Genomic DNA, 11,235 nt, shown 5'->3' with positions numbered 1-11,235 from the left:
ATTGTCTTATGAGAGGTTTCGCTGTACAGTTACATGAACAATCATTTATAGTAATGCCAAAAGTTCGATTATTTATTTTATTGAATATCTAAAAGTTAGAATTCTGAAAAAATTATGCCAAAATAAAGCAACCAAGGAAAGCACTAATTTTTAATTTTAGTTTTATTCAAATATTGCGCCAACTTTTTATTGTGAACCTTGTGAACTTGCATTTATGATGAAAAGGGTTGGGAAGGATGATAAACTTAAATTATACATTCCTCACCTTGCACTTCTTTCGACAACTGCTGAAGTCAGTGGACAACTTTTCCTTAATCTTTGACTACTGTAGTGTAACATGTGCATTTAATATTTTGTTTATTTACTTGCAATATATTTAAATTAATTTTTTCAATACAGTGCTAAATAATTTTTACTGTTTTATTAATTAATAAACAATGACAATTAATAAAGGATCACTTGGCGGATTTAAAAGTGAGTAACTTGTGTTTACCGTATACAAAATTTATAGACTAGAAATACATAACCTTAAAATTTTAATATTTTGTCATTCATTAATTTTTAAATAATTAATAAAATAAACTTAAGAATCTTATAAGGGGAAAATTATTGTATTAAATGAACAATTGTTTTTAACAAGAAATATATTTAAAATGAAATTCATTTCAGCTTTTTGGCTCCGTTACGAAGATGGTAGTTCAGATCGAAATCAATTGTTTATAAAAGAACATACAGACAAAAAATATTCAAAATTTCCTAAAGGAAAGACATTATTTGTCATTAACATACCTCCTTATGCAACTGAAGATTCTGTCAACTATGCGTTTAGTAAAAAATGTGGTCCTGTTCAATCTGTCAAATTCGTCAAGAATAGTGGCAAATCAGAAAAATGTACCTACATTATTTTTGAAAATGAATCAGGTTTAGATAAAGCTTTATCATTGTCTTCAGATACAGTGTTGACTTTAAGTTCAAAGGAAAAACCTTTAATAACTGGATTAAAAAGTAAGTTAATTATTAATTTTCATTAAATTAAATTTATAAAAATATATTGTATTTCTATATTTTAATATATTACTGTTTTCAAAGAATGGTGTAAGGAATACAACAGTTCAATTTGCAACGAAGAAGCAACAAAAAAATATATACAACAATTTATGGAAAATTATGACGCAAAAGTTGCAGAGCGCTTGAGAAAGGAAAAATTAGCAGAAGAAGGTGATTCGGAAGGATGGGTAAAAGTGACAGGACGAAAAAAGAGAGGAGAATTTGCTCTTGCAAGAAAAGAATCAACTATCAATAAATTACAAGACAAATTATCCACCAGTAATCAGAAAAAACAGTTGAAAAATTTCTATCCTTTCCAAATTCGTGAAGCCAAACGGCAGAGTATGTATATTTTAATTATCAATTTAAATATTAAGATTCTCACTTTTTGAACTTTAATTAAAAAACATTTTATTAATTTCAGATTTGATGGAGCTACGAAAGAAATTCGATCTAGATAAAGAAAAATTGCAACAAATGAAACAAAATCGCACATTTAAACCCTTTTGAAGAGATGGAATTATTACTTAAATTTTTAGACGATGAAGACAATAAAAACGTATTTCATTAAAAATTAATTTTATAATATACAAATTTCCATGTACATATATATATGTAAATATAAATACATAATTTACAAACTTACAAATTTTTCTATGCAGCTTTCGACGAATATGTCTGAAGTGTCCATTCAATCAGGAAATGTTGATAGGATAAGGATTGTAAGAGAGCCAAAAGTTCCTCTGTTAAAAGAAGAAAATTGAATTAGAACATTTTTTTTCCCCCATTCTATTTAAAAGGTAAAAAAAAAACTCACGTTTGTTTCCATATATACAATTTGCTGACATTGCTGCACTGACAGCTTGCGCTAATCGTTCCATTGCAAGATCGCGAGAAATTGATTCAATATTAGTGAAACTTTGTAAAACCAATGTTAAGGCGCGAGTCGTTGCTGCCAAATGTTGCGCCGATATTGCGTGTTTATTACTTCCATTATTGCTCTTCAATCGCAACACTGAATCCATCAAGAGTTGTTGAATTTTCGAATAAAGTCGCTGTTCATCCTCGGTTTGACTTAAATTATCACCGCTTGTTCGCACCGGACTCAATATACACCATCTAAAAAAAAAATTAAAATCATTATATAAATGAACAAAGCAAAATAGGAAAAAGAAAAATAAAAAAAAAAAAAATTCACACCTGAAGAGACCGGCAATTGGAGTAATTGGCGTCATAGGAATCCCTCCAGTGGGTAAAGCCGGATTATCCATCAAAGCAGTTAATAACAGACTGGGATTGTCATTAATCCAATCTCCGATTAATCGAAGAACGTCGGTAGGTGGATTTTTGTCTTTATAAACTTCGCCAATTGCAGTGAGAAGATTCGCGGTAAAATGTGGGGCAAGCACCGGAAGAAGTTGAAGTCTGTCAACTGATTTCGAGGTAAGGACAAAATAATCATTAAGTATATGCCTCGCTAGACCAACACTTTCTTGTGACGTTGAGCCTAATTGTTGCATCCAAATTCCCGTTGCATTTAGTACGGCTTTATTTTGAATTGAAATTGCCAATGAAACTAAATTTCCCAAAACTTTATATCGTGGACTACCAGCTGGATAGAGCGATAAAAATAATGCATTTCTCACAGCTGGACTTCCTCCTGGATTTTGGAAGAAATCACTCAATACTTCAATTAATTGTAATTCCTGAATTGCTGCCGGAACATTACGTTTTCTTCGTCTCTCAATTTCGCCAAACACAAATTCTGACATTAAATCAATTTGCAAATCCATTTGTTTCCCTGGTCGACTGCATAACATTTCTTTAAAATAAAATAAATTTAATTAAGTATTATTATTATATCATAATAATTGCAATCGGAATATAAATACCTTTTTTTATAATTAAGTAAAATTAAATTAAATTAATAAATATTAAATAAAAAAAGACAAAAATTATATAAACAAATTATTTTAAAATTAAAATCCAAAATAAAATGAGTATACAAGTTTCTAACCTCAAAAAAATAAAAATAAATTTACAATTTAAAAAATAGTTACCAATTCGATATAAAGCTTCCTTAGCACAAATTGGATAATCTAATTTTCGAAGAGCCTGTTTTATATCACTTCCAGACATTATAATCAATTATAATACTTGTTTTATTTAATAAAATTATATTTTTGACAGATTCAACAAACAATGAAGCGCAAGCGCAATTTTTATTTTCCTACGTTACCACACCTGGTATACTTAATCGTTTTTACAAATAAAAAATAATTACTCCAATTTTATAATAAATAAAATAATAATATTTGCAATAAATTTTAATTAAATATTCACTTGGTGAATATGAAAATTATATTTTATATTTTTATAATGAAATGATTTTGAATTTTTTAAATTATTTTTTTCACTGGAAAGACAATTGGTAGTCCTGTAACTAGAAGTTAGTCGCTCGGTTGTTCACTTCGAACAGATCATTGTAAAGATGGATTCTTGAGAAATTTTTATATAAAAGTATCAGTTTATGTCTGAATTTTGAATATTGCGACGCGGTGGAAACTATTTTTTTAAGCGTAGAATTGTGCTATAAATGATGATCGTACAGGAACCCGTGCAGGTATGGAAAAAAGTGACTTTCTATGCATATGAAACAAACAGCTTTTCCTTGGGGTAAATCCATGATTCCTGATGTATTGACATCCCAAATCAAACTTGGTTTCTTTTTTAATAGTGTAATAAAATAATTTATATATATTTCTCGAACTTTTCACATTTTTAACACGCGCTTTTTCAAATGAAATTTGTGGCTTTTTTTCAATATCTTAGTTGAACTCAATTTTTTAGTAACGCTTTGTAACTAAACGATTCATATATACGGGAGTCTATAAATAAATTTGAGATGTGAATTTTCTGACATTTCACCATATGCGTTAATGTCATATATTTCCATGACAAATTATTTATTAAACGTGAAAAATTGTGATTATTATGAGTTTAACAAAAGTGCATTTAATTATTGTAAATTTATTTATTATATTATGAACCTTGAGGTTCGTTTATTTTGGTCTACTGATAAAAACTAATTGAATATAAAAAGATGCATTTCTTGAATTCTTTATGGCTTGGAATTAGTTAAATAGTTTTTTTTTTTAAATTTGATTTTTCACTAATTATGATGTTTCATGTTGAAAGACTTTCAATTATGAGTTAAGATTTGGGTCACTGATTTTAAGCGCACAATGAATATATATCAATGTATTCTTGTTCTATTTGTCGGCCAGGATTCTGATTATTCAATTTTATTATTGTGGAGAAAGTTTCGGATTATTTAGAGGTTTCTTTTTACTGATAAGAATAATATCTTTTTGGATAAAATCAATTTCTGCTTTCTAGTGTAATATTTTTATGATGAAAGAAGAATATAAGTTATCCCCATTAAAAGGCAATTAACGTAACTTGCATTTTTTTTTTCTCAATAATGTTGAATATATGTTAAAAGCAAGATTGAATTTTTGAATTTAGGTTAGGAAATAATAATTACAAAGTCCAGCTTTTTATCTTTGTGGTCGTAAGACATAAAAATGATTGTAAAAATTTTTTAGTACACTGATATTAGTTTGTAGTATAAAAAATTTTTTTTTTATAAATTGTTTTAATAAGAAAATAAAGAAAACATTAGTTTTTGATCATTTTCTCAATTTTGTTTTCAAAGTATTTTATTAATTAATTAAATTAATTCTTTTAATTGCAGGCTGCCATTTGGCATTGCCTCAATCATTATGCTTTTCCGGATGCTATTTTCCTTGCTGAGAGATTAAGTGCAGAAGGTAATTAATAATATTCAGAGCTTTTAATTTCATTGTTATTTTACTTGAAATGTACTTTTTAATTTACCTGTAGGTTGAGTGTCTAATTCTATCTAATTAAATTTACAGTCGACACAGAAGAAACGCTCTTTCTTCTTGCAACATGCTACTATCGTGCAGGAAAAGTAAGACAAGCACATGCACTTCTATCGAAGAAGACGCCTACTTCTCCACAATGCAGGTTTCTTCTTGCAAAATGTTGCTACGAACTTGAAAAGTGAGATTTCTTTTTTTTGCAAAATTCTATTTCTTATTTTTTTAATTAGACAAAATTCAAATATTTTATATTTTATTTCAGATATGCAGACGCAGAGGCAGCAATAATTGGCGGTTATTATAAACAAATTAAAAATTTGGATGAAATAGTGACGCAATTTGGCGATGAAGCCTGCTTTTGCCTTCAAGTCATAGCAAAAATTTACCACAAATTGCAACGCACGGTAAATATATTTTAAATGATTGCAAAAAAAAAAATGAGACACTTTTTTGTGCATTTTTTTTTAAAAATATTAAGTAATCACTGTCTTTCTTTTCTTTTTTTTTTGCTATACATTTTTTTATTTTTGTAACAATTAGGTAAAAGCTAACGACGCTCATAAATTAGCACTGAAACTAAATCCATTTCTGTGGCATTCGTTTGAAGAACTTTGCAATGTTGGGGAAAAAGTCGATCCAGCGAAAATTTTTCAATTAGACAAATTGGATAGTTTTTCAGCGTGTCATGGTTCCATGCCTATTGTTAATTATGTAAATGATCCTGATCTCATCGTTCCGGTTAATCCTCATAACAACACCCCTACGCCAAATAGTAATAATATGTAAGCCTTTGCATTTATCAAAATTTTATTAATTTTTTTTTTTTTAATTAAATTAATTTGCATACATGTTCTTTTTTTTCACAAGGTTACACTCGACGATAGAGGAGAGTCCACAAGTTCAGTTGCATAATTGCTCATCACCACGAGGGAAACCTCCACGATATCGGAGTATGTTCAGTAATTCATTGAGTCCTCTCACTCCAAGTTTTGGAATTTTACCTCTTGATTGTAACACCCCAGAGCCAACTGTTTTACCCAGTCATGCAACTCTAACGGAGGCGAACGATCAAAAAAGTTTAGCAAAACGAGTGAGCAGTTTACGGGCACATGTCGGGGTAAGAAATTTTACATTTTTTTTGTTGTGATTTTAATTACTTTGGGAAATTTATGTTACTCTATTCCCTATTAGCAATTCATTTCAAGAAAAGAAACACCATTACAGCAGGGAAAACCAGTGTTCTCACAATCTGGGAATGCAAGTAACACCGTAAATATTGTCACTGTCACACCGTCGACACCTACTCCTGCTCCACCCACTCATCAAGGTCCCAATGTCAGACGATCATCGAGGCTCTTTAGCCATAGTTATTCAGTTAAAGTAAGACATTAAAAAAATGTTTTTCTAAAAATACAATTTAAAAAATTATATTTAAATAAATATTAAATTATTATTTATTCTCTATAGGAAAATAATAAATCTCCAAATCGAAATAAATTTACTACTCCCAAGTCTCCTTCGCGTAAGTCAAAAGCAAGACTGGCTAAAACTAATCTCAATAAGGCAAATTTCAATGAACTGAACGAAAGGAACAAGAACGAAAAGGAGAAAAGTGAAATTCTTGCATCCGAGAAAGTGACAGCCAATACAAATGCTTTAAATCAATCAAACGCTGCTCAAAATGTTCTGGTCCTTCAGAAACAGTGCGCAGGTATTTTATAGTTTTATTTTTTTATTTTAATTACAAAATTTACATTAATTGAATAATGAAATATTGAACGATTTTCAATTACAGAGGGATTAATGTCACTTTTGCGAGAATGTGGAATGGCGTATCAACATTTAACCCAATATAATTGTGCAGAGGCCATTGAAATACTGAGTATTTTACCTCGGCAACATTATCATACAGGCTGGGTCCTGTCAATGTTGGCACGCGCACATTTTGAAATGATTGACTATAAAAAGGCATCTAAGTAAATATATGATAATTTCTTTTTTTCCTATATCACTTAGTAATGAATTTCAAAAAATTTATTTCAATAAACTTGAATTTTTTTCAGCTACTTCCAGCAAGTTCGAAATTTGGAACCCCACAGAACGGAAATGATGGAAATTTATAGTACAGTTTTGTGGCACTTACATTCGGAAGTGTTACTCTCAACACTTGCTCAAGACCTTGTTGATGAAGATAGAAATTCACCGGCCGCTTGGTGTGCGACTGGCAATTTATTTTCATCACAAACGGAACATGAGACTGCAATTAAATTCTTTCAACGAGCCATTCAAGTACGTTTCTTTCTTCATTTTATATTTTTTATATTAGTTTTATTAGGTTTTATTAGGTTTATATATATTTTTTATATTGTTTTTAGTTTTAAAAATAAATTATTTTTGCAGGTGAATCCAGATTTTCCGTACGCCTATACACTTCTCGGTCATGAGTACGTGATGACGGAGGAACTGGACAAAGCGATAACTGCTTTTCGTAATGCCATACGATTAGATCCAAGGCATTATAATGCGTGGTTTGGTTTGGGAACAATTTTCTCAAAACAGGAGCAATATAGTTTGGCTGAATTGCATTTTAAGCGAGCGTTACAAATAAATCAACATAATTCAGCTATTAAGTGTCATATTGGCGTTGTTCAGCATGCATTGAAAAAAACTGAGCAGGCATTAAAAACATTGAACACCGCAATTGAGAATGATCCTGACAATACACTTTGCAAATTTCATAGAGCTAGTATCAATTTCTCAATTGGACGCCACGCCGAGGCTCTTACCGAGTTTGAAGAGTTGAAAAATATCGTGCCCAAAGAGTCTCTAGTCTATTTTTCTATAGGGAAGGTGAATATCAATTTTGAAATTGCTATAAATTGCTATTTTAATTAAAAAATATTTGATAAAAAATTAACTAATTTAATATTTTTTCAGGTTCATAAAAAACTAGGCAATACACATCTTGCGCTGATGTACTTTAGTTGGGCGTCAGATTTAGATCCAAAAGGAGTTAACAGTCAAGTTAAAGAAGCCATTATGGGTCCTGGACAAGGAGACGATGAATCTCCAACCACTCAGTCAGGTAATATTTAAATTCATTAGTTTTTATTTTTAATCTGCGAAATTCTCCTTACATCTTCTTTCTCCAATATTTTCATATTTAAAATTTGGATCGCAATGCACAAAGTTTTTATTACAAAATAAAATGCACTTTTATCATTAAAGTGAAATGCACAATAACATCACAAATTAAAGACAATTATTTTTATTATAAAATGAAATGTACTTTTGTCATTAAAAGTGTAATCGCAATATTTTATCGAAAGTGTAAAATTTTGACAGACGAGCAAGCTCACAACAGTTCTACGGAACAAGAAGGCGAAGCGAGCGGCGAAGCAAGTGGCGAGGGTAGTGGTTTAGGTGGTAATATAACAGTGGAAACACCAGCGGAAGACAGCGATGATAGTTTATGAAGTTCTCCACGATTGAGCCCAAGACATTTATTAAGTGAAATATTTACGTGTATTATCCTAGATAGAACAGTGTCATTGAATCGCTAAAAAAAAAAACGAGAGAAAATCCAGCAAAAAGAAGATCCTTAAAACGAAAAAGAAAAGGTTAAATCAAATAAATTCGGAAACATTTTTTTGGCGTGTTTCTTTTTCTTTTTTATTTATTTATTATTTTTTTTTTTTGCTGACAAATTGCGATGTATTTTTAATGAAAAAATCGGCACAACGAGAGTAGGAAAATTTGTGTTTTAATCGGAACTGAGAATGAAAAACGACTTTTTGAAAAACTGGTCCCGTATATCCAATTAATGGGATTAAAAATTAAATTTTCGAATTTGATTTTATCCTTAAAGTTTTTTATAATCCTATTCTTTGTATTTATTCTACGTATATAATTGACTTTTTTTGCAATGAGCGTTTGAAAGTGCGATTGTAATTTTTTTCGAGCGAATTCACTTGTACGCGTGGAGAGAGAAAATAGCTAGCTAATATATTATAAGGAATTTAAAAAAAAATACTAAGCGAATAAGAGAGTCTTGTGTAAATGTAAATTATTAGTTATTATTAATTATATTATTATTATTATTATTATTATTATTATTATTATTATTATTATTACACTTAAAATATTATACTACTCGTAAGAATATTAGCGATCGCGGGATGAATCTTGGTCATGAAAATGACTACGGGTCGATCGTGCAATTGTCGTCCGAGTGACGAGAAATTTTCTCATCACTGGTAAGATGAAATTCCCAATTATGAGACAATGTCCCCCATTTAAGGAATACTTTTACTAATAATAATAATAATTAAATTCATTCATAGTTTGTGATTAACAATTATTATCTATTTAAATTATATAATTTAATTTTTAATTAAATTTTATCCATAGATTTTCGACATAAAAATTAATTTACTTAAAAATATCTTTGTGTTAAATAAATTTTTAACCACTAAACTGATGTATGTCAAAGTAAAACAAAAATTGTGCTTTATTGTGAAATAGTAAGAACGAACGCTAAAAAGTGTCTCATAATTGGGTTCTTTATCTTATTTCCCAAAAAAAAGAGAGACGACCATTTTTAAGTGTACCATTTTAAGTCTCCGGAAAACCCAATTGCGTTCATAGATTATTATCAACTTTTGCTTTGTGCCGAAGTTTTTTTTGGCACATTGAAAGAAATAAAAGAATAAATGAATAATAATGATGAAAAAGTACCGAAAAAATAATGTGTAGGCGATTCTTTTTATTCAAACAAAAAAAAAAAAAAAAATGTCAAATTCTGCGGATCTATATATTATCATGAGTGGGGTGGGGTGGGGGGCAGGGGGTGAAAAATGCAATAACCGATGATCTTTATATATGTGTATGCTGAAAAAAAAGAAACTGCTTTCGATTACATTCCTTGTAACATTTTAAGATACTCTTATAAAAAAATGTGTGTGTGTTTTTTTTAAACACTTCTCAATCATCGAATCTATTTTTTTATAAATGTATTTTTCAAATTTGTTTTTGGCATCTTCTTTTTTTTCGCAGGATTTCGCATGAGAAAAAAAAAATATATATATAAATAAATACGGAAATTTCGTTGGTCACGGAGATTCGATGAGCTTTTGATATATTTTTTAACAATACCAATATTAAAAACAAAAAATGGGCCAATTAACTCTATTTTTCGCTAATTTCTATACAATAAATGACAAATTTCTATTATATGGAAATTTTGTCAAAAGTTCCAAGTTTTTATAGTCCGGATGGAAATTTTTAATTATTATTTTTGTGAACGCAGTCTTTTTTTTAAAGAAAAAATAGAAAATTAATTATTCTGCAAATTATACAAAATTTTCAATTTATTTGAAAAATAAAAGTTTTTTTTAATATCATTCTAATTTGCAAATTATAAAAATTAGATCAATGACAATTTTTTTTAAAAATGTTTTAATTTGCAGTAATTTGAGAAAGAACGCCACAAATGAATTTAATTAATAAGCGTGATTAATTTAGTGTTTGAAAAATTGTATTTGAACATATTTATATATATATATTATAGGAAACTTGATAGATTAGTAGCAATTTTTGCAAAATAGATTTTTTTAAATATAACACTAGTGAAAAGAAGTTTCTATAAATCAAAGAAAGAAACTTATTTTATATTTTAGAATCTATGTATAAAAAAAAAATATTGAATTTTGAGGCTCATTGAATCATGCCGGGGCTCGAAAAGGGTGTAAACAATAATTATTGACTTAAAGACAATGATTTTTTTTTTCCCCCTTTATAATATGCGTAGAGAACTTTTGTTTCTCATTGTCAGCTCAATGCTATTGTATATACATAAATATTATTTGCAATCCTATAATATAATGTTATGAATGCTGTCGAATCTCTAGACTGCGAATTTCTATATTATATTATCCACAGTGTTTCTCGCAGAGATGCTATTAATATTAATCAATGCTGCGTTGTACTCTTGTAAAGAGGTATTATACCTGTCTACTCTGTAAAATAAATGACGTGATGGTACCCGATTTAAAAATGTAATTTCACTTTATTAATTTTTTCAATTATTCTTCAAAATTGTTAAGCGACAATTTTTGTCAAAAATCAAACCTTGGAAATTGGATTGATTTTGTTTTATGTTTTGTTATCAAATTTATATTTTAAACTTTCGGATTTTTTCTAAATTGTTTTTTTTTTTGTTTTGATTTACAAAATATTAAATATTTCAAAAATTTCAAACTGTAAATAATTTAATATGCAA

General features: G+C 28.8%; 3 protein-coding genes across 3 annotated transcripts; 2 read left to right on the top strand and 1 right to left on the bottom strand.

The window, feature by feature from the left end:
* Positions 1–292: 292 nt before the first annotated feature.
* Positions 293–1,696, top strand: LOC127288407 (ribosomal RNA-processing protein 7 homolog A). The gene is made up of 4 exons (XM_051315825.1): positions 293–474; positions 670–1,005; positions 1,090–1,389; positions 1,472–1,696. The coding sequence occupies exons 1-4, from the start codon at positions 438–440 to the stop codon at positions 1,555–1,557; spliced, it is 759 nt and encodes a 252-aa protein (XP_051171782.1). The 5' UTR covers positions 293–437; the 3' UTR covers positions 1,558–1,696.
* On the bottom strand, positions 1,610–3,276 carry LOC127288406 (integrator complex subunit 15). The gene is made up of 4 exons (XM_051315824.1): positions 3,108–3,276; positions 2,248–2,869; positions 1,865–2,166; positions 1,610–1,790 (listed from the first exon to the last, which is right to left on the bottom strand). Exons 1-4 carry the CDS (start codon positions 3,184–3,186, stop codon positions 1,702–1,704), a joined length of 1,092 nt encoding a protein of 363 aa, XP_051171781.1. The 5' UTR covers positions 3,187–3,276; the 3' UTR covers positions 1,610–1,701.
* A 226-nt stretch (positions 3,277–3,502) lies between these two features.
* Positions 3,503–11,002, top strand: LOC127288446 (cell division cycle protein 27 homolog). The gene is made up of 13 exons (XM_051315898.1): positions 3,503–3,670; positions 4,805–4,880; positions 4,989–5,136; positions 5,218–5,359; positions 5,496–5,737; positions 5,823–6,072; positions 6,147–6,335; positions 6,423–6,666; positions 6,751–6,931; positions 7,019–7,244; positions 7,356–7,805; positions 7,893–8,040; positions 8,301–11,002. Exons 1-13 carry the CDS (start codon positions 3,644–3,646, stop codon positions 8,429–8,431), a joined length of 2,454 nt encoding a protein of 817 aa, XP_051171855.1. The 5' UTR covers positions 3,503–3,643; the 3' UTR covers positions 8,432–11,002.
* Positions 11,003–11,235: the final 233 nt, after the last annotated feature.

The sequence above is a fragment of the Leptopilina boulardi genome, unplaced genomic scaffold (genome assembly GCF_019393585.1).
Source record: "Leptopilina boulardi isolate dan_hultmark-lab unplaced genomic scaffold, ZJU_Lbou_2.1 LbouV2_386, whole genome shotgun sequence".
In the NCBI taxonomy this organism is placed as follows: Eukaryota; Metazoa; Arthropoda; class Insecta; order Hymenoptera; family Figitidae; genus Leptopilina; species Leptopilina boulardi.
The sequence above is the reverse complement of the archived record's forward strand: the minus strand, read 5'-3'. Positions and strand labels throughout refer to the sequence as shown.

Coding starts and splice junctions, on each gene's coding strand:
- LOC127288407 (XM_051315825.1), top strand. CDS start 438: ATGACAATTAATAAAGGATCACTTGGCGGATTTAAAA. Junction 475..669: donor ATCACTTGGCGGATTTAAAA/GTGAGTAACTTG, acceptor AATTCATTTCAG/CTTTTTGGCTCCGTTACGAA. Junction 1,006..1,089: donor TTTAATAACTGGATTAAAAA/GTAAGTTAATTA, acceptor CTGTTTTCAAAG/AATGGTGTAAGGAATACAAC.
- LOC127288406 (XM_051315824.1), bottom strand. CDS start 3,186: ATGTCTGGAAGTGATATAAAACAGGCTCTTCGAAAATTAGATTATCCA. Junction 2,167..2,247: donor CCAATTGCCGGTCTCTTCAG/GTGTGAATTTTT, acceptor TTTTTTTTTTAG/ATGGTGTATATTGAGTCCGG. Junction 1,791..1,864: donor TTGTATATATGGAAACAAAC/GTGAGTTTTTTT, acceptor TTCTTTTAACAG/AGGAACTTTTGGCTCTCTTA.
- LOC127288446 (XM_051315898.1), top strand. CDS start 3,644: ATGATGATCGTACAGGAACCCGTGCAG. Junction 3,671..4,804: donor TCGTACAGGAACCCGTGCAG/GTATGGAAAAAA, acceptor TTTTAATTGCAG/GCTGCCATTTGGCATTGCCT. Junction 6,667..6,750: donor CCTTCAGAAACAGTGCGCAG/GTATTTTATAGT, acceptor TTTCAATTACAG/AGGGATTAATGTCACTTTTG.